This window comes from Anabas testudineus, chromosome 9 (assembly GCF_900324465.2).
Source record: "Anabas testudineus chromosome 9, fAnaTes1.2, whole genome shotgun sequence".
NCBI classification, from domain to species: Eukaryota; Metazoa; Chordata; class Actinopteri; order Anabantiformes; family Anabantidae; genus Anabas; species Anabas testudineus.
In genome coordinates, this window is record NC_046618.1 from 13,229,065 (window position 1) to 13,252,867 (window position 23,803).

General features: G+C 39.2%; 1 protein-coding gene across 1 annotated transcript in view; it reads left to right on the top strand.

Moving 5' to 3' along the window:
- vps13a (vacuolar protein sorting 13 homolog A) overlaps nt 1–23,803 on the top strand; it is a 34,480-nt gene that overhangs the window by 8,376 nt on the left and 2,301 nt on the right. The window contains exons 18-70 of the mRNA XM_026343022.1: nt 69–270; nt 366–480; nt 1,083–1,219; nt 1,537–1,669; nt 1,782–1,899; nt 2,063–2,204; nt 2,357–2,465; nt 2,594–2,769; nt 3,205–3,361; nt 3,537–3,616; nt 3,756–3,815; nt 4,011–4,203; nt 4,311–4,427; nt 4,578–4,681; nt 4,813–4,980; nt 5,417–5,724; nt 5,844–5,991; nt 6,198–6,369; nt 6,562–6,728; nt 6,812–6,978; nt 7,384–7,634; nt 8,110–8,294; nt 8,405–8,548; nt 9,138–9,347; nt 9,540–9,683; nt 10,326–10,487; nt 10,572–10,827; nt 11,313–11,473; nt 12,419–12,522; nt 12,615–12,909; nt 13,155–13,291; nt 13,545–13,839; nt 14,093–14,197; nt 14,378–14,524; nt 15,981–16,112; nt 16,243–16,376; nt 18,490–18,622; nt 18,808–18,865; nt 19,169–19,340; nt 19,837–19,984; nt 20,177–20,323; nt 20,423–20,504; nt 20,587–20,656; nt 20,827–20,941; nt 21,036–21,149; nt 21,287–21,432; nt 21,540–21,621; nt 21,759–21,872; nt 22,098–22,173; nt 22,258–22,421; nt 22,531–22,576; nt 22,714–22,837; nt 23,016–23,130. Coding sequence (XP_026198807.1) covers nt 69–270; nt 366–480; nt 1,083–1,219; nt 1,537–1,669; nt 1,782–1,899; nt 2,063–2,204; nt 2,357–2,465; nt 2,594–2,769; nt 3,205–3,361; nt 3,537–3,616; nt 3,756–3,815; nt 4,011–4,203; nt 4,311–4,427; nt 4,578–4,681; nt 4,813–4,980; nt 5,417–5,724; nt 5,844–5,991; nt 6,198–6,369; nt 6,562–6,728; nt 6,812–6,978; nt 7,384–7,634; nt 8,110–8,294; nt 8,405–8,548; nt 9,138–9,347; nt 9,540–9,683; nt 10,326–10,487; nt 10,572–10,827; nt 11,313–11,473; nt 12,419–12,522; nt 12,615–12,909; nt 13,155–13,291; nt 13,545–13,839; nt 14,093–14,197; nt 14,378–14,524; nt 15,981–16,112; nt 16,243–16,376; nt 18,490–18,622; nt 18,808–18,865; nt 19,169–19,340; nt 19,837–19,984; nt 20,177–20,323; nt 20,423–20,504; nt 20,587–20,656; nt 20,827–20,941; nt 21,036–21,149; nt 21,287–21,432; nt 21,540–21,621; nt 21,759–21,872; nt 22,098–22,173; nt 22,258–22,421; nt 22,531–22,576; nt 22,714–22,837; nt 23,016–23,130 — 7,741 coding nt within the window. The remainder of the gene's footprint in view (nt 1–68; nt 271–365; nt 481–1,082; nt 1,220–1,536; nt 1,670–1,781; nt 1,900–2,062; nt 2,205–2,356; nt 2,466–2,593; nt 2,770–3,204; nt 3,362–3,536; nt 3,617–3,755; nt 3,816–4,010; nt 4,204–4,310; nt 4,428–4,577; nt 4,682–4,812; nt 4,981–5,416; nt 5,725–5,843; nt 5,992–6,197; nt 6,370–6,561; nt 6,729–6,811; nt 6,979–7,383; nt 7,635–8,109; nt 8,295–8,404; nt 8,549–9,137; nt 9,348–9,539; nt 9,684–10,325; nt 10,488–10,571; nt 10,828–11,312; nt 11,474–12,418; nt 12,523–12,614; nt 12,910–13,154; nt 13,292–13,544; nt 13,840–14,092; nt 14,198–14,377; nt 14,525–15,980; nt 16,113–16,242; nt 16,377–18,489; nt 18,623–18,807; nt 18,866–19,168; nt 19,341–19,836; nt 19,985–20,176; nt 20,324–20,422; nt 20,505–20,586; nt 20,657–20,826; nt 20,942–21,035; nt 21,150–21,286; nt 21,433–21,539; nt 21,622–21,758; nt 21,873–22,097; nt 22,174–22,257; nt 22,422–22,530; nt 22,577–22,713; nt 22,838–23,015; nt 23,131–23,803) is intronic.

The window sequence follows — 23,803 nt, forward strand, 5'->3', positions numbered from 1 at the left end:
GATAGTGGCCTTGGGGGGGAGGGTCACTGACATTTAATTATTTTTCTCTTTATGTTTTTTTCTATCAGACTCACAGCTCAGCTTAGTTTGTTTGAGGTCACTGGCCTGGCCAATAACAGGCCTTCACCAACCCTTCTTTCATCAAGAAAGGCAGCCACAGGGGCAGGGACCCCGCTGCTTTCCATCCTGTTTGAGACAAATCCACTGGATGGGGGTGCTAACCAGCGACTTCATGTGGAATCACAACCTCTGGAAATCATCTATGATGCTGTGAGTGTTGAGTGTCTGTGTGCTTGTTTGAGTGTAAATGGTAAACCTGAGAAGTCCACACATCGCATGCATTTTTTGTTTGTGTCTCTCTGCAGGTAACAGTGAACAGCATGTCTGCATTCTTCATGCCTCCTGACGACCTGCAGCTGGACGAGCTCACCAACGCAACCCTGATGAAACTGGAGCAGTTTAGAGATCGCACAGCCACAGGTCAGTGGCACGAACACACGCATAGATCTGCTGTACATCAGGGGTTGATTTCTCAAGTCTGTGATGGGCTAATGCTTACATTCCTCAGTTCTTGTTTTCAACGGGTCATTTTAATTTTTCCACATACATACACACAGCCTACACGTCTTAGCTACTGAGATACTTTGATTACTTTGTTCCTGTTTTATTTTTATTCTCAGATTGTTTCTTGAGATTGTTTCTGTTTATTTTGGTGCATTCAACAAGACTCTAATATATTCATAATATATCATACTGCAATTTAGAAATTTAGAAGACTTATCAACATGAAATGTTTATAAAGCAAATTACTTAATTGCACAGATTCCATCCAGGTTATCTTTGGAATTAAATAATGTTAGATGTAATTTTTATCATTATCATTAAAGAAGGAAAGGTGTGTTTATATGTCTAAAAAATGCTCTTCTTTCTGAAATACTACTTACTTAAATGATATGTATAACCTTACACTGTGCATTTACATATTACAATTTTATGAAAATGTGTTTTTTTTTTTTCCTGATTTTTGTAGCTTGTTATAGCAACAAGTGAAAAGTTAATGACATTTGTTTTGTTATTTTTAGGTCTAATGTATGTGATCGAAACACAGAAAGTTCTCGACCTGAAGGTGAACCTCATGGCCTCCTACGTCATCATTCCACAGACTGGCTTTTACAATGGAACCCAGAACATCCTACTGTTGGATCTTGGGCATTTCCAGGTCAGAGTATGCACCGGTTGACGCTGGACAATGGAAATCTAGTGCACACAAAATTGCATGAAGATGTTAAATTGGCTTTACATTTGACCACTGCGTTTAAATACATTGTTACTACTTCTGTTATTACTTATTATTTGATCACACTACTAATCATTCAGGAATAAAGGTAGTGGACACACTGAAAGAGAAACCGTAAAAACAAAGATCAGTTTGATTTGTTTTCAGTGCAGTTGTTTCCTTCACTTTAAGTCTTTAGAGTTAATACAGAAAAATAAATTATCTGAAAGAAAAAATAAAAAATATGTTCATTTTTTCAGATGTCCAGCCAAAGCAAGAAGCACCTGCCTCAGCTGTCAGCGTCCTCCAGCCACATTGAAGACATCATGTCCAGGGCATATGACAGATTTGACATTCAACTTAGTAGCCTGCAGTTCCTTTTTAGTAAACCAGGTACACACATTATAGCATCTTCCTATTATATGTTAAAGGGCTTTTGTGGTTGGGTGTGTGTGTGTTTGTGTGGGTGTGTGTAAAAATGTAAATTGTTTTTCTTGTGTGACAGATGGTGACTGGAAAATGGCCCGTAAGCAGAAACAATCACCGCTACACATCCTAGAACCAGTGGATCTAAAAGTGGTTTTCAGCAGAGCAATGGTCGTGACAGACTCTCGTATGGCAAAGTGAGGGTGTAGTTTTTTTTTACCATCAATTAGTAGATTCCCAGTGACAGCAAAATTAATTGTTAGCAAAGACATTTCTTTTCTTTGTAGTCTGCACAAAATTACAGATGTTAGACAGACTAAAGTTAAAGATCACAGCTTCCTTGTCTCTCTCGTGTCCCAGGTATAAGATGTCTGGAGAGCTTCCCCTGCTGTCTCTTCGCATTTCTGATGATAAACTTCGAAGTGTACTAGCGCTGGTGGAGAGTATCCCACTGCCTGAGAGCAGATCTGCCGCACGCACAGCTTCATCCTCCACCGCAAAGGTACAAGCAGGAACCAAAAAAATGTTCCAGACATAATCTTGTAAGAAAAGGAAAATTCTTCTGCAGCGTCCTTCACAGTTTACTGTGATCTTTAAGCCTTTACATGAATAAATTGCTGTGGCTCATGTTTTCATGTGTTATTTCCTCCTCAGCCAAAGTCGTTCACCCCCCAGCTCACACCCAGAAGACCTCTGAATTTAGCTGACCAACGCTCCTCCATCATTTTTGAGTCATGTGAGACCATCAGCATCACTTCTTTGGGTGAGAAACATACAGAACTTACACCTGCCCCACACACACATTTGCTGCACTAAATACCCTGTAACAGGCCTTGCATCTACCGTATGACAAATGGATCATAGTGGGTTTGTCGGTCTTTGTCATCTCAGGTTCAGAGGAAGATTTGTTCTACGATGCTCCCAGCTCCCCTATTGGTAATCAACCATTCTTCCCAGACAATCCCATGCCACTGCGCTACGCAGATCTTAAGAAAATAAAAAGTCTGGTCAAGGAGGACCCACAGAAGAACATGATTGACTTCCTGATGACGTTTGAAATCAGTGAGGTAAAGAGAGATCTTCTTGGACTTGTGACAAACATAACTTACTTTTTACTTCACATATCATGTTTTATCCTTATTTTAAGTTTTAGTGTTTGATGTAATTTATTTTTTGGCTTGGATTGCTTTTTTGAAAATCTAGTGGCACTTTTAGACTTTTTTTGTTTTCACACATTTACTTCCATTTGATTTAAATGTGAAACAGAGAAATTATCATGTTCTTGTCACATTATCATGTTCAATTGTAATATTGATCCAAACTCTTAAATTTATCATGTGCAGCAGGAGATCATTTATGTAGCACATCTCCAGTATTCTTTCTTTATTTTTATTCTTTCTGTGCCTAACACTTTTTTTTTTTTTTTTTAATTCTCTCATTTCTGTTGGCCTCATGTCATTTTCGTTGTGTTCTCATTCTTTGTGTCTTCTTTGTTGGTTTAGTTTTCTGTTCAGTTGTGTCGCCTGTCTGGAGAAAAGGAGGTCACAGTGCTCCATTTGGACATAGAGGGTCTGGGCACAGAGCTGAAGCTGTGCACGTTTGACATGACATCCAGCACATACCTTCGAGAGATCTGCCTGAAGTGTCCTGAGTACATGGGTCAGTAGATGCCAGCAGGAGTCTGTGTCACCTCACTTCGGAAGACTTCATAATTGAAATTTTGGCTAAAATTTGGTGATTACAAGCATTGGAATAAGCATTTGTGAGTTAATGTATGATCAGTATTGGCTATAGTTTTCATTTGTCATGTTTTATTTGTTTTCTGCTTGTGTAGATTCTGAAGACAAACAGGTTCAGCTGATCACCACTCTAGACAACTCTGAGGTTGACCTGCTCACCCTGGACTATGTCAAAGTGCGTGTGATACATTGTGATAGACCTGTTACACATTATCTTGTTTACAGTACCATTAAAAATTGTAACTATAAGCAAATTGTTGGTTTCCAAATCATGATGAATGACTTTGTCATGGAGAATTTCAAATTTTTTCTAGGCTGATAAGAATGGTCCTGAATTCAGGTCTCTGCACAAAAATACAGAGCAGCTCATCAAGGTAAAGGAGATGTTAATTAACCAGTTAATAAAATTCAGATGCTTCTTTAGTAATCTTTTAGCTTTGCATGAATATTTTCTTTCTTTTTTTTTTTTACAACACAGATATATTTTTAAAGTTGGAAGACAAAATATGTTGTTCTTTCTTTGTTGTGGTCTGCTTCATTTTTAATTTTAAAATTCTGTTTTCCATAAGGTGACCTTCTCATCCCTGGATGTGCATCTCCATACAGAGGCCCTCCTCAATGCCATGAACTTCATCAACAACCTCCTTCCTCCATCCACAAAGAAGGAAGGAGCACAGGGGGAACTTCCCACCATCCCTGAGGAAGATGAGGCAGAGAGGGAGGGAGAGAAGAAGGAGGAAGCTACTGTAACCAGGAAGAAACGTAACTGATCCCAATAAATCCTTTAATAAGAATTATTACTCTGTGGTTAACTCCAATGTTTGTCTTTAAGTACTCACTTTTTCTTTATTGTTACAATTTTATGACAGGTTCAAAGAAGTCAAAGTTTGCAGATGTGGTGAATCTGCACATCGAAGCGGACCTCCGCTGTCTGAAGGTTTTCATTAGAGGACAGAAAGCCAGAATCTCAGAGATTAGTATTGAAGGTATGGTGGTATCCTGATGTAGTGTCTCAGCTCCTTTTCAGTGCATTTTTGACCATTGAATGTGTTCTCACTGTTTCTCAGTGTGCTGGACATGTCACTACAGAGATGCATAAAATGATTTTCCACTATCTCACTTTCTCAACAAATAAGGTCTGGTTTCTAAGGTTCTGATGAGGAAGAAAGATATGGAGATTCTGGCCAAATTGAAAAACATTGTGATCTTAGATTGTGACAAAGATGCCCTCTACAAGAAGGTACAACAGTCTGCCATAATTAATTGTGTTGTTAAGTCTGTATATTTATGCAGAAATCATACTGGATACAAGTACAACTTGTAGCTCTGTTCATTTTAACTTTGCTCTGTTGTCTTTCATTCTTTTCTTAGGCCGTGTCTATAGCAGATAAGGAAGTGTTTGACTTCCGTATGATAAACTATACAGATGCAACAGAAGGAGACTCCTATCTGGACATGTCTGAAGTTGACACCTCTGTGTCACTGACAGTTGGATGCATTCAAGTCATCTTCCTCAACAAGTTTGTCTCCTCCATACTGGTAAGAATCATGGGAGCATGACACATCATTTTCACACATGGATTAGAGAGTTCAGACCTTAACCCCATTGAGAATATTTGGGATGTACTGGAGACTTTGCACTGCTACTCTCCACTCCTACTCTCCCATCATCAATACAAGATCTTCGAAAAAAATGAATGCAACATTGGACGGGAGTAAATGTTGTGACATTACAGAAACAATGCCACAGCAAATGTATGTTGAAATCAAAGCTAAAGGTGGCCCAACGAAATATTAGAGTGTGTGACTTTTTTTTTTGGGCAGGTAGTGTAAAGTTCAGTGTGAGGTACTCTACATATTAAGTCACTTACAATATTTATTTCACAATATTTTTTTATCATTTTGTTCGCAGTTTTCTTTTCATTTTGACTTGAACTCTTTTGAATTTCTCTCCTACACTCTTTCTTCCTACCAGGCATTCATAAATAACTTCCAGGAGGCCAAAGCAGCCCTGGCTGAGGTGACAGTCCAGGCTGCAGAAAAGGCAGCATCAGGTGTTAAGGAGTTGGCAGAGCGAAGCACTCGGATCTCTCTGGATGTCCACTTCAATGCACCTGTCATCTTCCTCCCCCAGTCCTCCACATCTTCAAATGTTATTGGGGCTGACCTTGGTCTGCTGTCTGTCAAGAACCGTTTTGCTAAGCAGCCCTTTAAAAGTGATGCTAAGATCCCACCTGTTGTGGATATAATGACTGTAAAGCTGACAGATCTCAAAATGTACAGGTCAGAGTAATTTTTAGCGTTTATGATTACAAAATGAACTGCAATTGAATGCTTACTTGGGTGATTGAACTACAGTAATCGTTTGTTGTTGTTTTTGTTGTTGTTGTTGCCGGTTCCAGAACCACATACACAAATGAAGGTTTTCAGGGAGAGATCCAGCTGCTGAAGCCAGTCAGCCTGGACTTGGAAATCCAGAGAAATCTGTCATCCAACTGGTACCACAACATACCTGACATAGAGATCACTGCTCACCTGAAGCCCATGAGTGTAAGTAGTGTCATTGTAGCATGGGAAGAAAATCTGTTGGTTTAATTAGCAATAATAATATTAATTTAAAACCAACATAATTTTCATCATTAATAGAAAATGTTCATCCTTTCCTGTTTCCTTTCCTGATGTGGTCCCAATATTAAATACAGAATCTAAATAAGAAATATTTATAATTTATAATATGCTGTGCTTGCTCCCAACAGCTGATTCTTAGTCAGGATGACATGATTGTGGTCCTGAGGACTCTCAGTGAGAACCTGTCAGAGAAGTCTGATGCTGTTCCACCTCCAGCTGCTCCATCTGTCACTGACCCCTCCTCTGACTCTGGATCCAACAAAGGATCCCAGGGCTCTGGAGCCACTGGACCAGCAAATAGTAAGGACTAGTGGCCGTGCTTGTTTTGTCTTGATGTGTGTATAGACAAAGTAGAGATATGGTTTTAGATCTTAATAGATTCTTTCATGGGTCAGGGCAGGTGAAGATCATGAAAAACCTAGAAAAGATTATGATAACTTTTAAAACCAAACTTTTAAATCTGTGCTGTGTGCTGTGATCACTTTGTTGTAGGTAACACAGTCGTGATAGCAGCTGTCGTGGAGACTCAGAAGAACAGCAAGCTGAAGAGCACACTCAAGTTAGACTTCAAGTTTGACTCCATGACAGTGGTCCTGTACAGCCCGAATGTAAACGAGTTAACACAAGTACGTACACTTCAACATGAACCGACACACACAGTAAGTCGAGCACAAGTGATAATTAAATGAGGCTTGTTTTTGTTATTGTGGATCTAACACAGGCTGCTTTTGTCATTGCATAGATACATCTAGACTCACACAATGAGCAGCTGAAGCTGGCAGAGTTTACTCTGGGCACCATCTCTACCTCCATCCACATGTTCTCGGACAGCTCAATGAAGGCTTCAGTCCGACTCTCAGCCTGCCTTCTAGATGATAAGAGACCCAAAATAAAAATGGTCACCCCAAGGTACAAGATATATACATCTCTTTAGTTAACAATGCTCCTGGTTCAAGTGTGGCAGCAGAGCCTTTCCCTTTATTTACCGACATCTGCTGTAGATAAATACATATATATATATATAAAATATAGATATATTCTTTGTTTCCTCAGATGATAAGGTAGCTTTTAGTGTTAGCTTGATCTTACTTGCTGAACAAGAGAAAACTAGTAGAAACACAATAATAGTGTCACACAAGTAATTATCGTGGAGCTCAAATAACTTGTAATTTTTTTAAATGGTGATGAGTGGATAAACTGGGTTGATATTTTTCCTTTGGTGAGTCACTAATTAGTACTGATAAGCTATTAAATTGTGTTCACCACTTATTTATCACTCACACCACTTTATACTCCCTCCATGTACTCTCCCAGGATGGTGGCGATGCGTCCTGGTGCAGAACAGAATATGATGGTAGAGGTGAACTACCGTCAGGGACGTGACGGCACCACATTGGACACAGTCGTGCAGGATGTGTATCTTTGTGCCAGCATGGAGTTCCTGCTCACAGTGGCAGACATCTTCCTTAAAGCCACACAGCAGGGTTTTGCTCAAGTGCCACAACCGAAGAGCAGCACTGGAGACAAAAAGAATATTAACTCCTCTGTTACATCTAAAGAGTCCAGTGAGTTAACTGTGTCATTTTACATTTAGCTAGCTGACAAACACTCATCAGCCAGAACATTAATACCACCAGGTGATTTGAATGTTGTGGTGGACATAGATCACCGTGGGCCCGGTCTGTGGTTATGCAGCTCGATACAAAGCAAGCTGCAGTGCACTGTGTTCTAACAGCTATTGATCGAGGCCAGCATTAATGTTAATCTCTTCTTGTCCTCCCCAAATGGATTTAATGCTGTGGCTGACTATTGTCGAGTTAGCAATAAAACTGCAAAGATGACTTTTATGAATATTAAAACAAAATTTGAACTTTGATCAGTATACAAACTATTCTTTCCGGTATTTATGTATAAATGCTGTTTGTAAGTGCGCTCTTCTTTTTTTAAAAAGAAGGGTGAGGAACAACTGAATTAAACTCGGATTAAGTGTATGTTGTTGTCTTACTGATATCTTTCTTTGATATTCCCTGCTGCTATCAGCTGCAGCTCCGGCCGTGGTGTCAAAAACAGAGATGCAGGTTGTGGTGCGTAACCCAGAGATTGTGTTTGTGGCTGACCTGACACGTGCTGATGCCCCAGCCCTAGTGATGACCACGCAGTGTGAACTCATAATGAAGAGTGGTGCAGAGGGATCACAGATGACCGCTGCTATCAAGGACCTCAAAGTCTGTATCATTATTGTAAAGAAATGAATTTTTTTTAGAAGAGTTAAAAATTGACTTTGCATTAAACAATAACCCATACAAATGTGTTTTGATCATGGTAATTATTGTAGGTAGTTGCTTGCCCTTTCTTGAGAGAGAAGAGAAAAAACAATGTGACCACGGTGCTGCAGCCATGTCAGGTGTTCTTCCGAAGTACACAGTCTGCAGGCTCCCCACAGGCCATGGAAGTCTCCATCAATGCTCTTAGACTAAAGGTAGTTTTTGTTTGTTTTTTTTTTTCTTAATGTAAATAGATGTTGTAAGACCAGCACAAAATTAATTGGAGGCATTTTTAGTGGGGTCAGCGTATTTTTTTTTTCCACTGGTTACCTGTATGCATCTTTAGAATTTAGAAAGTTGTTGTATTCATTTTGACAGACAGATACCACATATTATCTTAGCTTTTATGTGGTTGTATCAACTACCATTGAGTTGACAGTTGTTAAAGAAATTTAACTATTTGTATAAAGTTGTAAGAAAAAGTAATGGCTCTGTTTGCAATTTGTGATCTTCACCAAAGTCACAAATATCAACAAATACTTTTTTTGTAAGATGCTAAAACAGTCATGGCTTTTCATTTTCTTAAAATGTCTGGTGTGAACAGCTCTCTTGAAGTCATTCCTCTACTATATTGAGGTCTTCAAAAGGTGGATTTTGTGTTTCCGAAGCCTTTCTATAGTAAATTTACTTTGATATTTAGTATCACTGTCTTCAACACCAGCATTTTTTAAGGTGTTGAAAATAACCTTTGAACTATGACATTTGTATAAAAGTTATGTCTCTGGCATCCAACCCTCTGCCCAGGTATCTCCAATTATCATCAACACAGTTATTACCATCCAGTCAGCACTGACTCCCACAGCAGAAACCCCAGAGGAGATGGAGAGTCCCATTTCTGGGGACCTATGGGAGAAACGGGGCTGGAAAGAGCTCAAGTTCTGGTTCCTAGAGGAGGAGGAAGATGAAGACACAAAGTCACTGGTCCCACTGATACCACAGGGAGAGTCATTAGAGGTACTTATTGCTGCATTGTGATTCAATACTTTTTATATAATATATAATATATATAATAATGTATAATATATTTTTATATTACAAAGACTGTACAAAGGTGCTTGTCTGTGAAAGATGTTCTTCTGTAGTGGTATTTTATTTTATACACTGAATGAAAGCTCTTCCATTTTCATGGATAATCATTTCTTGCAGGTATCCATCAAATCAATCTGTCTAACTCTGGAAGCTGGTGTGGGACATCGCACTGTCCCCATGCTTGCGGCAAAGTCGTCATTCCATGGAGATGTCAAAAACTGGTCCACACTAATTAACTTACACAGCGAGCTCAACCTGGAGGTAACAGACAAGCCCAGAATTTGTTTCTAACTATGATCCTAAACATTTAACCAAAATCTTAATCTGGAAGTGAAATGGACCAAAAACAGTGCTTAAGTATAACAGGTTTCTGTTTTCTGTGTCTTAGGTTGCTTTCACACCTACAGGATTTAGTTCAATTCAATTATACTCAAGTTCATTTCCCCTTTTAGTGCGGTTCGTTTTTTCTGGTGTAAACACAGTAATTGCACTCGAGTGCGGACCTAAACAACCGCACCCAGACCCCCAAAAGAAAGAACCTGTGGATGTAAACATTACTGATGTTTTGTTGTTGGCTGCTGGGGTTCACGTTCACAAACGGATAAGTGATGGGAAGTGGTGGGAACCATACGGGGAAACCGTTTTGAGAAGATGGAGGGGCAAGGGGGAGGGGTGTCAGGGACCATGGGAGGACTGGAACTAAAAGGGGGCGGACAAACAAACACACACACACCACAACCACACCACACAAACACACAAAACACAAAACACAACCCACACACACAAACACAACACACAACCACACACACACACACACACACACACACTCTCAAACACGCACACACTCTCAAACATGCACACACACTCTTTAGTCATAGTCCCTTTTTACTATGTTGTAATCAGATGAAGAAGAAGCCAGTGAAGCCAGTGAAGTACACAGAGGCATCAGATGAAGTGGATTACAATATTCCAGACTACAAGACCGTTATCTCCATCAGTAGTGTAGACCAGCTCAACATCACTCTCTCAAAATGTGGCCTGGCCATGCTGAGTAACCTGGGCACGGTAAGAGATGGTCTGTTATCATTTTAACAGGAAGCCTGAGGACATTAAGTCAGCTATAATGCCAATGTTATTGTCTTTCCTCAGGCATTTGCAGAGGCTGCCAAACAGACATCTGAATGCTTCCAGAAGGATGAAGCTCCATTTGTGGTTAAAAACCGCTTAGGCCTGCCTGTGTCTGTCCTCTATAGTGAGATGTTTTGTCCAATCAGCCAGCAGAGCACTAACCGCACTGTGAAGCTTGAGGATGGGGAAACCCTCGAGATGGACTATTCCACCACACATTCTGACCAGTTCTCAGCCATGATCTCCTTGAGTGGGAAGGACTACTACATACAGCCTAGTAAGTTAGACTTAACACAAAACTATGACATATGTAGAGATAAAACATTCAATTATTAGTTTAGTTAGTTTATTAGTTAGCTAGTTAATTATTAGTTTGACTACAGATACTGGAAGAATGTATTTTATAGATAAATATAGACAGATGTTCCAACATTGCTGCTTGAAGCAAAAAAATGAGTGATGAGACATAGTAGTTCATTTATATCATTCCCTTGTATTTTTTCCTGTATTTCTGCCCCTCTGTACTCCACCTTTTAAAAGGTGTGTCTGGCACCAAAATACCGCACAGAAGGGCAAAGGGATTTTTAAGCTCAGGAAAAATCCGAACACGGGTTGTGCTGGTTGTTACACTGTCGCAGAAATAGGACTTTCAGTGTTAAACACCTGCATTTCCTTCCTTCTCATGTTTGTCGTTTTTCTTTTTTTTAATAATATAAAAAAAGGGTCACGTCATTTTTTTTTAATTGCCTGTACTCTTTTTAGCTCCAGTGGGTCACACCTCAGCCAGTGTTATCCCCTTGATCAAGGTGGGCAGGGGAATGTACAGTGTAATGCACAGAGACTCAGGAGTCACTCGTTTCCTGGTCTGTCAGATTTACTCGGTGGAGGGCAGCAAGTACATCAAGATTCGCTCTCCATTCCAGGTACATCACTGATCATTTAAACCAGGGGTCTCAAACTCGCAACGATATTTTAATAGCTCTTCTCCACTTTGTACTTCAATAAGTTTAAGTACAGGTCCAGACTGACTACTGATGATCATGTTTAATGTGTATACTGAGGGTCTCAACTGCTTCTTCTCTCAAGCCAAATGTGGCTCGACTATGGGAGAGGAAGAGCTGCCAGGTGTGTAGCAACAAGGAGTAGATAAGAGAAGCCATGTTGAGAAGAACAGTTTATGTTCTTCATTGTATAATTAATGTTCAGAAGAAGGTTAAAGGTTAAAGAACTGTTAATACATTAAAACATTTGAATCTGAATACAGCAGATATAGAAGACTGAAGAAACCCCATATAATCACAGACTAGGGAAATCAAATTATTATTATTATTGTTATTATTATTATCATCATCATAATAATCATCATCATCATCATCATTGTTAGTATTATTATTTTATTTATTTATTACTGATTTATTTTATTATTACTTTTTAATTTGTTTATTTATTTATTTGTTTATATTATTTTGTATTAAAAAAATAAATAGATTTAAGAAGATAGGATTTTTTTTTTTTTAACAAAACTTTACTTTTGGAAAACCTGATGTGGCCCAACCTTACCCAGACTCTGGTTCCCGCGGCCCCCAGGTAAATTGAGTTTGAGACCCCTGATTTAAACCATACTGTATTTTGTAATTTTATTTCTTCTGTTTATCATATCTTGTAAAACTATACATTGTTGTTAAAAAGACAGAATTTTAAAGTGACTTGCGTCATGTAAATCACTGCTTTTCTTCAAAGTACCTTGATCAGTCTTAATTATTCTTTATACCAAAAGTGTAGAAAATAATAATAAGGTTAAGTCTAAAGTGAATAGGATTATAAATTGAAATTATAAGGCATATTTTTTTCTGTTTCCTTTCATGCAGATCATCAATCATTTCTCAATACCATTTAAAGTTTTTGAAGGATCAACATGTCTGGGCACAGCTCTTCCTAATGAGGAGTTCTGTGTGCCTCTGGACTCTTATAGGTAAGGACAAACACATAAAGAAGCCAGCACACCTATGTACAAATCTTAATAAACTCCCTTTTCACCTAATGTACTTTCTGCTGGCCCCTCAGGTCTGAGCTGTGCCTTCGGCCAGTAACTGAGGGTGAGCAGTTTGAAGTTTCAGAGGGATTCAGTTATGAAGATGTAAGCAACCAGCAGCCTGAGACACACCTGCAGCAGACCTGTCATCGCTGTGGAAACCAGGATGGTGTGATGATGATCAACATTGTGCCAGTAAAGGATGCTGTGACATTCAAACACACCAGAGAAGCTGGGGAGAACTTTGATGTGCCCTTTGTGCTTCACCTGTGGCCTTCCTTCCTGCTACGCAACCTGCTGCCATACCCTATCACCTATAAACTAAAGGTAGTACCTGTTTGGTAATCACTATGGAAACAGAGGCGACCTGCCATAGTCAAGTTAATTTTCATCTAACAATAATTTTTTTTTTTTTTTAAATCATCATCACCAGTGTTTCAGTGTGACATGAAACACATCCCACTTTCACCTTGTACAAGCAGGGCACGTTGTTGCAGATGAGTCCCCTTTGTAAATATTATTACAAACACTACAAATAGATTCATTATTGTTCTCTGCCTGATGTATAACAGGACAGTGGAGTCTCTGCCGCTGAAGCCACTCTGGACCCGGGCCACTCTGCCCAGCTTCACACTGCAGTCATCAATCAGTCAAGTCTTGACCTCCGCCTGCTGAACTACTTGGCTCAGGACTGGTCTTCTGAGTACAGGTCTGACTTCAGTCTCATTTATTCTGGCTATTTTACTTTCCCATCATATTGTGTCCCTGTTATTGTGACTATATTTTTGGTCATTAGTCAGTTCTGTCGTTAGACTGTGATATTTCCGAGATAGTTTGTTTTTAAGCCTAGTAAGACTACACACTAGGAAATAAAACATTTTTGATCCATCTTATATAAAACCATTCTTCGTTATGCAATTATATTTCTCATCAAAATAAATAACTCATATCATGTCATAAAGTCTCCATAGTGACCAGGAAGAGATCACCTTCATCGTCTTCCAGTCACTACAACATAATGACGAAGACTACGGTGAAGGGACGACAAGGAAGAGGGCTGAGTTAGACATAGCAGTGCATGTTAAATATGACCTGGGCCAGACAGTGATTGCTATCCACTCACCGTATTGGATGGTGAACAAGACGGGCAGGTTGCTGCAGTACAAGGCTGATGATATCCACCGTAAGCACCCCTTGGACTATGACATGCCCCTGCTCTTCTCCTTCAAACCACGCCACTTCCTGCGGAACAATAAGGTAAGTTTAAGTCTTACTTAGAAGAGAATGGCAACACATGTAGTTTCCTGGTTCAGCTAAACACTGAATCACTGCTCACATCTCATATCTGTTCACTTATAAATCTTACTTATCATATATGTAAGTTCAATTCAGTGAAGTTGAAATCAGTGTTTGAGTTTCCATTCAAACTCTGATATTTGCATAAAGTAAAGAGTTATTAACTGACATTATCTCTAACTGATTTCTGACTTTCATACGTTTTATCTCTTAGGTACGCCTTATGATCTCAGACAGTGAACTGTCAGATGAATTCTCCATGGATACAGTCGGTAGCCATGGAGATGTGAAATGCAAAGGCAAATACAAAGATTATCTGGTAAGAATTTGCCACACATTCAGACACATACTCTTTAAGATTTACTTATTACTTCAGATTAACTGGTTTTAAGTTTCATTCACATGTTGAGGGTGAATTTTCTTAAATTACCTTTGGCGTGTATCTAAGGAAGATTTTGTTATTGAGGGAGTTTGATTGTGTTTTTTTTTCTGACTTCAGGTTGGTGTGAAGATTGACGCAAGCAGTTTCAGTCTGACCCGCATTGTGACCTTTGTGCCCTTCTACATGTTGGTCAACAGAACCAAACACACCGTCTTCATATGCGAGGAGGGGCAAAACAGCTGGACTGAAGCACAGCCAGAGCAGGTCAGAGCCAAACCAAATATTGTCTGTTTTTCTTTACACATTCTTTGGAATACTCCCTAGTAAATTATACTTAAGGACTTAAGCCTGTGTGCTTATTAATCATCTCACTAATCTGCATCAGCTGATGTCTGCATCCATGCTGGACAATGATAAAAAAATATAATAAATATGTAGGACGCATCTGCAGCTTTCACTAGGAGCACTTCACTTATATATGTGACTGAAAGTTACACTGTATGAATGTGAAAAATGTCTAGAGTGAGTGGTTAATCCAGGTGCAATTTTTAGCACTGGAAAATAACAGTGAGTGAGATCAGTGGACCTTAAAATACAGTTATTGTGGTTAGGCTGCAGTCTGTCCTGAGTGGTTGAGCTGAGGGTTGATCTCAGCTCCTCTACTCAGAGCAGACTGAAGACAGGAGAACAGAGGGAGGCCAGGTGAGCTGAGACTTTACTAGTTTATGACAGTATGTCATTAAATCTGACTAAAATTGAGTAAAAGCCAAAACAAAACTATATTTTCAATGAGCATAAACTCTCAGAATAAAAACATTTCACCTCACCTGGAACTACCAGGGGGCCTCTGTATTTTAAAATCTCCTGTATGTCAGATATTTGCTTTATTATCACCACTGCAAGCTGGCCAGGTCCTAATGCAGCAAAGCAGGCCCAAATCATGATGTTTCCTCCACCATACTTTACAATTAGGATGATGTTTTCACAATGATATGCAGTGCCCTTGATTGCTGTGTGTTCTTTCAAAATAGTTCAATCTAGTTTCATCCGTCCACAAAACGTTCTGGGAATACTGCTGTGGGTTGTCAAAGTGCTGTTTTGCAAACTTCAGCAATGTGCAGCAATGTTCTTTTTAGTAAGCAGCAGCGACCTTCATGGTGTCCTGTCACCCTGCTTGTTGTTTAATGTTTTATCTACTGTAGACTTATGAACACAGATGTTAGTCAGTTCCAATGATACCTGTTTGGCTGTCACTGTGGGTTGTTTCTTTACCTCACTAGTGTGTTTGTTGAGGTCTTGTGGTCATTTTGGTAGTGTAGCCACAGTCCCAAAGTTTCTTCATTTGTACATTATTTGTCTTACTGTAGACGGGTGAATTTCTAAAGTCTTTGACATCACTTTATAACCCTCTCCAGCTTTATGTAAATAAACAATTATTGCTTTTAGATAATCTGAAACAGAGCGTTTTCTGTCAGTCAAAATAGCTCTAGTCCACACCTGGTCCACATTTTTTTAACAAGATGCTAGGTATGCTGCTCCTGCTCTCTAAGAATTGGCATAGGCCTCAGCCACTGAAAAACCCTTATGTGTTGACCACCAGTGCTTTGTCAGAATAAATAAAAACCGTGAAAACTGGCAGTTGTATTTCAAATACTGAATGACTTGCTGGGTAATATTTTGAGAGTAAGCTTTAACCGTATAACTTTTTTTCTGCTTTTAGTCAGCTGTTCCTTTCTGGCCTGACAACGACACAAAGCGACTAAAGATTAAAGTAGGAGGTTGTTTATTACCGCCGCGGATTATTGACTTTACAAAACCAGAGAACTGCCTATTACTGCGTCTGGACAACTGCGTAAGTAAACACACAGACGGAGACACTGCTTGTGCCTGCATAGTTTGTTTTGACATGATAAATTGTATAAGTGTTTAATGCCAAACCATTATTTATATTCCAGTGCTATATATTGTTCTCTGTTCTGCAGATGGGCGGAATCATTGTAGATGTGAACCTATCAGAGCACTCTGCCACAATCCGATTCTCTGAGTACCACGACGGTGCGGCCCCCTTCTTTATCATCAACCATACCAAAAACCAGACTCTTCAGTTCGGTCAGAGGTGAGAGAACAGGAGTGGGGCTGATAGAAGGAAATAAAGAAAACACTAATATAAACATAAATAACAGTCAGTATTTAATGTATGGATGTAATTTGCAAATACATGAGATGTGATACAAGTTAGATATTTACCTCATGAGTGAATGAATTGATTGAGAAGCAGGGAAGAGGAAGGAGACAGTGGTAAGAAAGATGGTTTATTTTACAAAATTAGTGCTTCTTTAATGTAAGTGCTGTGTGGAAATATGGTGAATATGCGACATTCACTTTAAGATAAAGACGTCCACAGAGTTAAAACAAAAAATTTATTTTGATTTTCTGTTTTCTTTTTAGGTTTTCTGCTTATTTGTTGAGCAGCTTGAATTTGTCCTGAATGAATCCTTCCACTTTGTGAACTCATGCTCTTATTTTACCAAGACAAAATGATTTTTTTTCCCCGCAAAACATTTATATTTGCATTTCATTGATAAGGATTTTGCATATTTCTCGAATATAGTTTTCTCTTTTTGCAGAAACCCTTAAAAGCTGAGATAATAATGAATAACACCGTTTGTTTTTGCTGATAGCATTTTATGTTTGTGTGTGTTGGGTCATGCAGTGCCCGGACAGAAACCACGTGGGTGGCTGAAGAGCTGCTCAGCCTCTCCTTCTCAGTGGAGGAGGACAGGTAGAAAAAAGAAAGATGGGAACTCTTACACTCTGACACACTCTGAGCTCACAAGAGTAACATAAGAATTCAAGAAAGGAAATTGAACACAAATTAGAAATCTGAAAGTCTTACTTAAAGAAATGTATTGCTATCACACTCTTGAATGTTTTAACAGTTTACACACATGCATTACGGTGCATGGAGGTGCACAGCTAGCACCTGTGCTAAAGACACTTCAAAGTTTGAGGAAGTTGACAGTTGACATTGAGGGTTTTACAGAAAGGAATTGGGAAACAAGAGTATTGGACAACAAATTCAGTGACAATGATAGTGATTGATACAAATGAGATGGGCCCACACTGTAAGTTAAGAGTGTAAAAGTAAAAAGATTTAAATACCCAACAGTCATTTAAGTGTAATTCAGAAAGGTGTATGAGGAACATATTTCCCTCAGAAAGACAAAATAATGGAAGGAGCAAAGAAAAACACTAGATAAAAGAATAAATTGTAGTAAAAAATGCTTTGAGAATGTAGAAAGCTCTAAATGGCAGTTTTATAGTTTACAAAGCAACAAATAATGCAGCATTTATATATAACTTGGTGTAATAGCGAATGTCACTGTCCCATCACTGTGTTGACACTTGAGTGCAGAGTGTGATCAGATCAAGAGTGCAGGAGAAGTAGTGCTGAAGACTGCTCTGATTCTCATTTCTGTGTGTAATCTGCTCCTCAGTCCTGTCAGTGAAAAATAATGAATTGGCAAAATTATATTACTGTGTAGTAATCCTTGTACAAACTTGATACTCTTTACTTTACAATTCACTTCACACTGTTTCCAAACTTTATAAATAAACATTTATAAAGAATCTAATATTTCTATTTGCGTTGTACTGCTAAATATTCAGTGGTCATTGGATTAGATTAAAAGGAGCACATTAGACATCTAAACCAATTTTTTACTATCTCTCTTTGATCTTGCACAGTGTTATCGTCTTCACTTGTAGAAATGCTGATGGGATGAGATTCTGCCGAAGGAATCGCACCTCCTGCTTCTTTCAGTAGTTGTGATGCACCAACTAGTTTTGCTTATTTTTCATCTCTGTAAATTGTGGCTCCTTGCTTCTTTTTCTTCTTGATTTTATTTTCGTACATCTGCTTTGTCTTGTTCGAATCAGTATCATTGTAAACTTGCATATTTCAACCTTATGTCTGCAGGAGAGGTACTAGGGACTTCTGGGTGTTTGGCTGTCGTATATCTGTTTATGAGAAGTGTTTGTGTACTCTGTCAGACAGGGACTTTGGATTTGGTTCTTGAAGGCTGTTATATTGTCCTTATCGCACTGTCGCCTGCCATTACTTGGTTCCTGTCAACTTAAATCATTAGAATAATATTTTCTAATTTGTATAACTAATGTTCTAAATGTGCTGTGTGTGTTTTTCTGGGTGGTTTCATGTTCATGTTCAGCTCTCAGAAGGAAAGTGAGCAGGAGGAGCTGGAGGCTGGGAAAGCTGTTTACTACACCTGGGCTGAACCCACTGGGTCTCGAGAGCTTTGCTGGAAGTGCGGCACTTACAGTGGGAAGCTGAAGAGTGAGGAGGTACTAGACTCTACCTTGGTCTGAATCATGTTTGTGTCTGCAGATGCTGACTTCTAACCTTTGTAAGACATCTGTCTGCTTTTAGCATAAAACAATAAGCTATTTGTTATCTTACACACGGACCAAACAGCCAGACACAAAGCTGATGATGTTTGTTTAAACTGTATGTCTGCTTATGTCTTTAGGACCTGCGCAAGGATATGAATAATGATGGAAAACTGTTTGTCATCTCCTTTTATGAAGGTGAAGTACATGAAGCTGGAAATATAATACACAGACAAATTAAATGCATGCCTCCAGTTTTGCTTTAATATTTTATTCTCTCAAAATGAACTTGTCAGTGCATGCATGTTGCCGTGTCCTAAGAACGTAAGAACTGTCAAAACATATGGTTTATGAAAATAAATATTAAAATAAATGTAGCATAATGATCATAAGAAATCAAAGGGTTTAGGTTATTTGCATCCCTCAACAGCTTTATACAAACTAGAATTGTCATTTGGGCAAAGTGTTAAATTCCTCTTGTGGTTTAATGTTCATCCTAAGGTCTCCAGCGTGTCGTGCTGTTCACTGGCGACAAACATATCTACAAGATGCTCTGTGAGAGTGAGAAGGCGCAGCTGGCTGAACAGGAAATCATTCTATTGCTGAAGAACCTGGGCGTATCTCTGGTCAACAACAGCAGCGGTCAGGAGGTCTCCTATATCGGGATTACAAGGTAGATGACTAGCAGCTTGCATTTGTGTGTTCACGTAACACATATGCAAGTGAGGTTATTACATGGTGTTTTGTAAATAACAACATAGATTGATTGGTGATTAAAAGCTGTTTTAAAACTTTGTCACATTTGAATAAAATTTAATTGATGATCAGGTTTGAGTAAACAAGAATTTTGTGTTTTGCTACTCACATGCTTGTTAGATGAGACTAATTTTACACTCCCTAAATGCAGGTTTTGTGCTGCACTAATACACACCCTCCCTCAACTAGGCATCCACAAATGAGTGATAGTCATTTGTTTAGTTTGGAGGTTTAACAAAGATTGACAAGTAAAACGTTTCACTGAAGCTCAGATCATTTGAATCTACTTTTTTCAGAAACTGTGATAAATGTTTATTGTGGAATAACAAAGTAACAACAGTTGCAGTTTTTCAAACACAGAACTTCACAAGTGCAAGAGTTGACACCCTCTTGTTTCTCTTTTCTCCTGGTAGCTCTGATGTGGTGTGGGAATTAAAGAAGAAGAATCGGTGGAAGACTATGAGCACTAAAGACGCGGAGATTTTGGAGAACAGATACAAAGAGTACACCGAGTCTGCACCCATGGACAACTCCATTGTCGACCTTGAAAACGGTTTCCAGGTTATAGTCTAAATACTACATACTGAATGTACTGTAGAAGATTCAATCTAGTAACACACAGCTTACAGTTTTGCACGATGTGAACTTATAAGATTATAAGATTTTTGCAGCTGCAGGTGGTTAATTGATAATAAAAACAATTAGTAGCAGCCATCATTGTTAAATGTTGTGATTGTTGTAATTGTCTCCCAGGTGTCCTTCACTCCCAGTGGCACAGAAATGCAGATGATGCAGCCATGCGACGCTCCTCTCAGGAGGCACTTCCTACCTGGGCTGAAGGTTGAATACAGCGTCTCACCACGACAGAAAGCCTATCGTATCCAAATCCACCGCGTACAGGTGAAAAGACGTGCAGTTTAAAATATAAACTTTACTGCAAGTAATCCAAAGTGACCCTCTAGTACACTAGTTTTATATTTAAATTCTTTCCTGATACAGATCCAGAATCAGCTGTCAGGAGCCATCTTCCCTTATGTTTTTTATCCTGTAAAACTGCCAAAGTCTATCACCATGGACTCAGGTCTGTTAATCTGCTTTGCACTATGTTCTGTTTCGATTTGGTGCTACAGTCCAGTATAATTTTACTAATTTATTTGTTACAGAACCGAAACCTCTAACTGATATCAGCATTGTTACCAGAGCAGCAGGACACTCTGACATCTCTCGCATCAAGTATTTGTTTTTCCATTCATTCTTTAAAAATGCACTTGTCTAGTAGTAATAGTTAACTTTAATTTAAGATTTGTAATTATTTGATAACTCTGGGTCCGATCTCATAATTTCAGAATTACCTTTAGTCTCCTTTATTTTTCTAAGTTGATGGAAATGTCTGTTTTCTTCAGGTATTTCATGGTGTTGATTCAAGAGATGGATCTGAAGCTCGATCTGGGCTTCCTGTATGCCATCCTAGACCTGTTCACCCCTGAAAATGCCAGCATCGTGAGCTCAGAGCAGGAGGTCAGAAACACACACATACACACAGTTAACACACCTTGGCTTTTGACTCTCTGTCATTCATTCATGTTCCTGTGTATGTGTGTTACTCCTCTAGGTGGAACTGTTCGAGAAGGACATAGGATATATAAAGACTGAACTAAACCATGTCTCCTCTGCTGACACCTCTCCAGTCAGCCTCTATGAGTACTTCCACATTTCACCCATAAAGGTGTGTGGATTCAGTATAAATAGAAGGAAGTAAAACTAGTTAAACATATAACCATTTAATGAATTCACTGTCCATTAACATCGGGATGTTATTCATAAGACACAGGTTCAGAATGAAAAATATTTTTGTGTTTGCAGCTGCACCTGAGTTTCTCTCTGAGCTCAGGAGGAGAAGATGGCTTGAAGGAGAAGAGAGATAAAGAACTCATCCCTGTCCAGTCCCTCAACCTGCTGCTGAAGAGTATCGGCGCGACTCTCACTGATGTGCAGGATGTTGTCTTCAAGTAAGAATGCACAGGAAGGCCCAAATAGACAACACATGGATCACACGCAGTAGCAGCCAGTAGTTTTGTTGTGGGAGTACTGCTACTTATTCTGCTTCTTATTTCAGACTGGCCTTCTTTGAATTGACCTTCCAGTTTTGTACCACTCAGCAGCTACAATGGGAAGTTATCAGGCATTATTCTAAGCAGGTAATACACACACCTAATCCTGAAGTAACCATCAGAGTGGCTAGTTGTATATTTTTATGGGATTTATCTACAAGACATTGTACAATATGAACATACATAAAACCAGGCAAGGGGACTCAAGTTTCTCTGTATTTTAGGCTATTAAACAAATGTATGTGCTGGTGCTGGGTCTGGATGTGCTTGGAAATCCATTTGGGCTGATCAGAGGCCTGTCTGAAGGAGTGGAGGCCTTCTTCTACGAGCCCTATCAGGTAGGAATATAAAGCATGTGCTGTATAGAATAATGTAAAAAGAAATTAAAAATAATATGTCAACACGATAGAATTTCAAAATAAATTCACATTTTCCAATAAAAATATTTAAGATGCACATTCTAAAAGATATTAGCATTAGGTTTAGTTATAGTCTGGCTTCTCGTGGCCCCAGTAGTGTCCAAAGGTCTTCTTCATGTATAACTGTTATCTTGACTTTTCCAGGGAGCTATCCAGGGGCCGGAGGAGTTTGTCGAAGGAATGGCTCTTGGGGTTAAGGCTCTGGTGGGAGGAGCAGTAGGTAAGCACAAAAAAAAAAACAAAACAAAAAAACAATATATTATATACACTATAGGAACTTATAAAGATTCATATCTGCCTACAGGGGGTATAGCAGGTGCAGCCTCCAGGATAACAGGTGCCGTGGCAAAAGGCGTAGCTGCGATAACTATGGATGAGGAATACCAGCAGAAGAGGCGAGAGGCTATGAACAAACAACCCAGTGGCCTGAGAGACGGGCTGTCCAGGGGGGGGAAAGGACTCGTGTCTGTATGTGCAACAGTACAATATGTGGTTATCAGCAGAAAAAACAAAATGACCAGTGACCACTGGGAATTGTGCCATAATGTGTTATTTACCTTTTTTCTTTTCCTTTCAGGGATTTGTCAGTGGGATCACAGGGATTGTTACCAAACCTATTAAAGGTATGTAGAACAGGAATTTATTATTATGAACCGTCTGCACGACTACTGTGAAGTAGATGGGCCCTGTTTTTGTTTGTTGTTGTTTTTTTTTCTTTCTAAGAAATGCTTTGATGTTTGACAATGTGATGATTTTGCAGGAGCACAGAAGGAGGGTGCAGCAGGCTTCTTCAAGGGTGTGGGAAAAGGTCTGGTTGGTGCAGTAGCCAGACCTACAGGAGGCATTATCGACATGGCCAGCAGTACCTTCCAGGGGATCAAGAGGTGTGCTTATTTCTGTGTCTATGTATTCTCATGTCTTAAACAGGTCAAGGTGCACTCTAGCACTCATGTGGTTTGCTGGTTGTACAACATACAGTTGATGTGAGTTTGTGGAAGAAGTCGGTCTCTATCTTAAAACACACTTGTCTTGACTTGTAGAAGTCTTGTCTCTTTTTTTCAGGGCAACAGAGACGTCACAAGATATTGAATCTCTTCGTCCTCCTCGCTTCATCCACGAGGATGGTGTCATACGGCCGTACAAGGAGAGGGAGGGCATCGGCAGCCAGATGCTCCAGGTAGGACAAAGACTTCTGTATCATCAGCTCTCCATATTCAGAGCTGGGTGTATTGTCATTATTATAATTATGATTATTTTTAGCAATTACTTTGACTTTACATTGGTTGGTTTAAGTTAAAAGCTGGATCCACTATGAACTAAATTTGAATGTGCTCAGGTTTTTTGTGATCATGTGTGAGCAAATAGTAGCAAGCAGGCACTCACATACTCACATACTCACATACGTGACATTTTATGTCACCTTTCCTGCAGTTTGCTTTACATTAATTAATTATCTAAAAAAAACATGTCCTATGTGTTGAATGCAGCTGTGTAGTCCGGCTACCTCTCTACCTTCACACTCGTGTTCAGACTCTTTTGTTGTGCTTGACGTTTTACTAAAAATAATTCTAATAACTCTGTTTTCTTTAGAGTAGGGTAATGTGATCTTTCTACTGTTGATTAACCTCTGTGTGGTTCAGTGTGTCAGTAGCATGGGTTTATCATGTGTAGGTTTAATGTAGCTTCAGTTCAACTAATTTAAGGTCTGAGCATCAAACGGTCGCTCACTGTTTTGCACTGACATTATCCAACAGTCCTGCTGGAGGGAGTGGGTTGAAGTGTCCACTTACGAGTCTCAGGTCAGAACCAAATTATTTAGCCTATGGTTAAGATGTCATGTGTAGAACGTG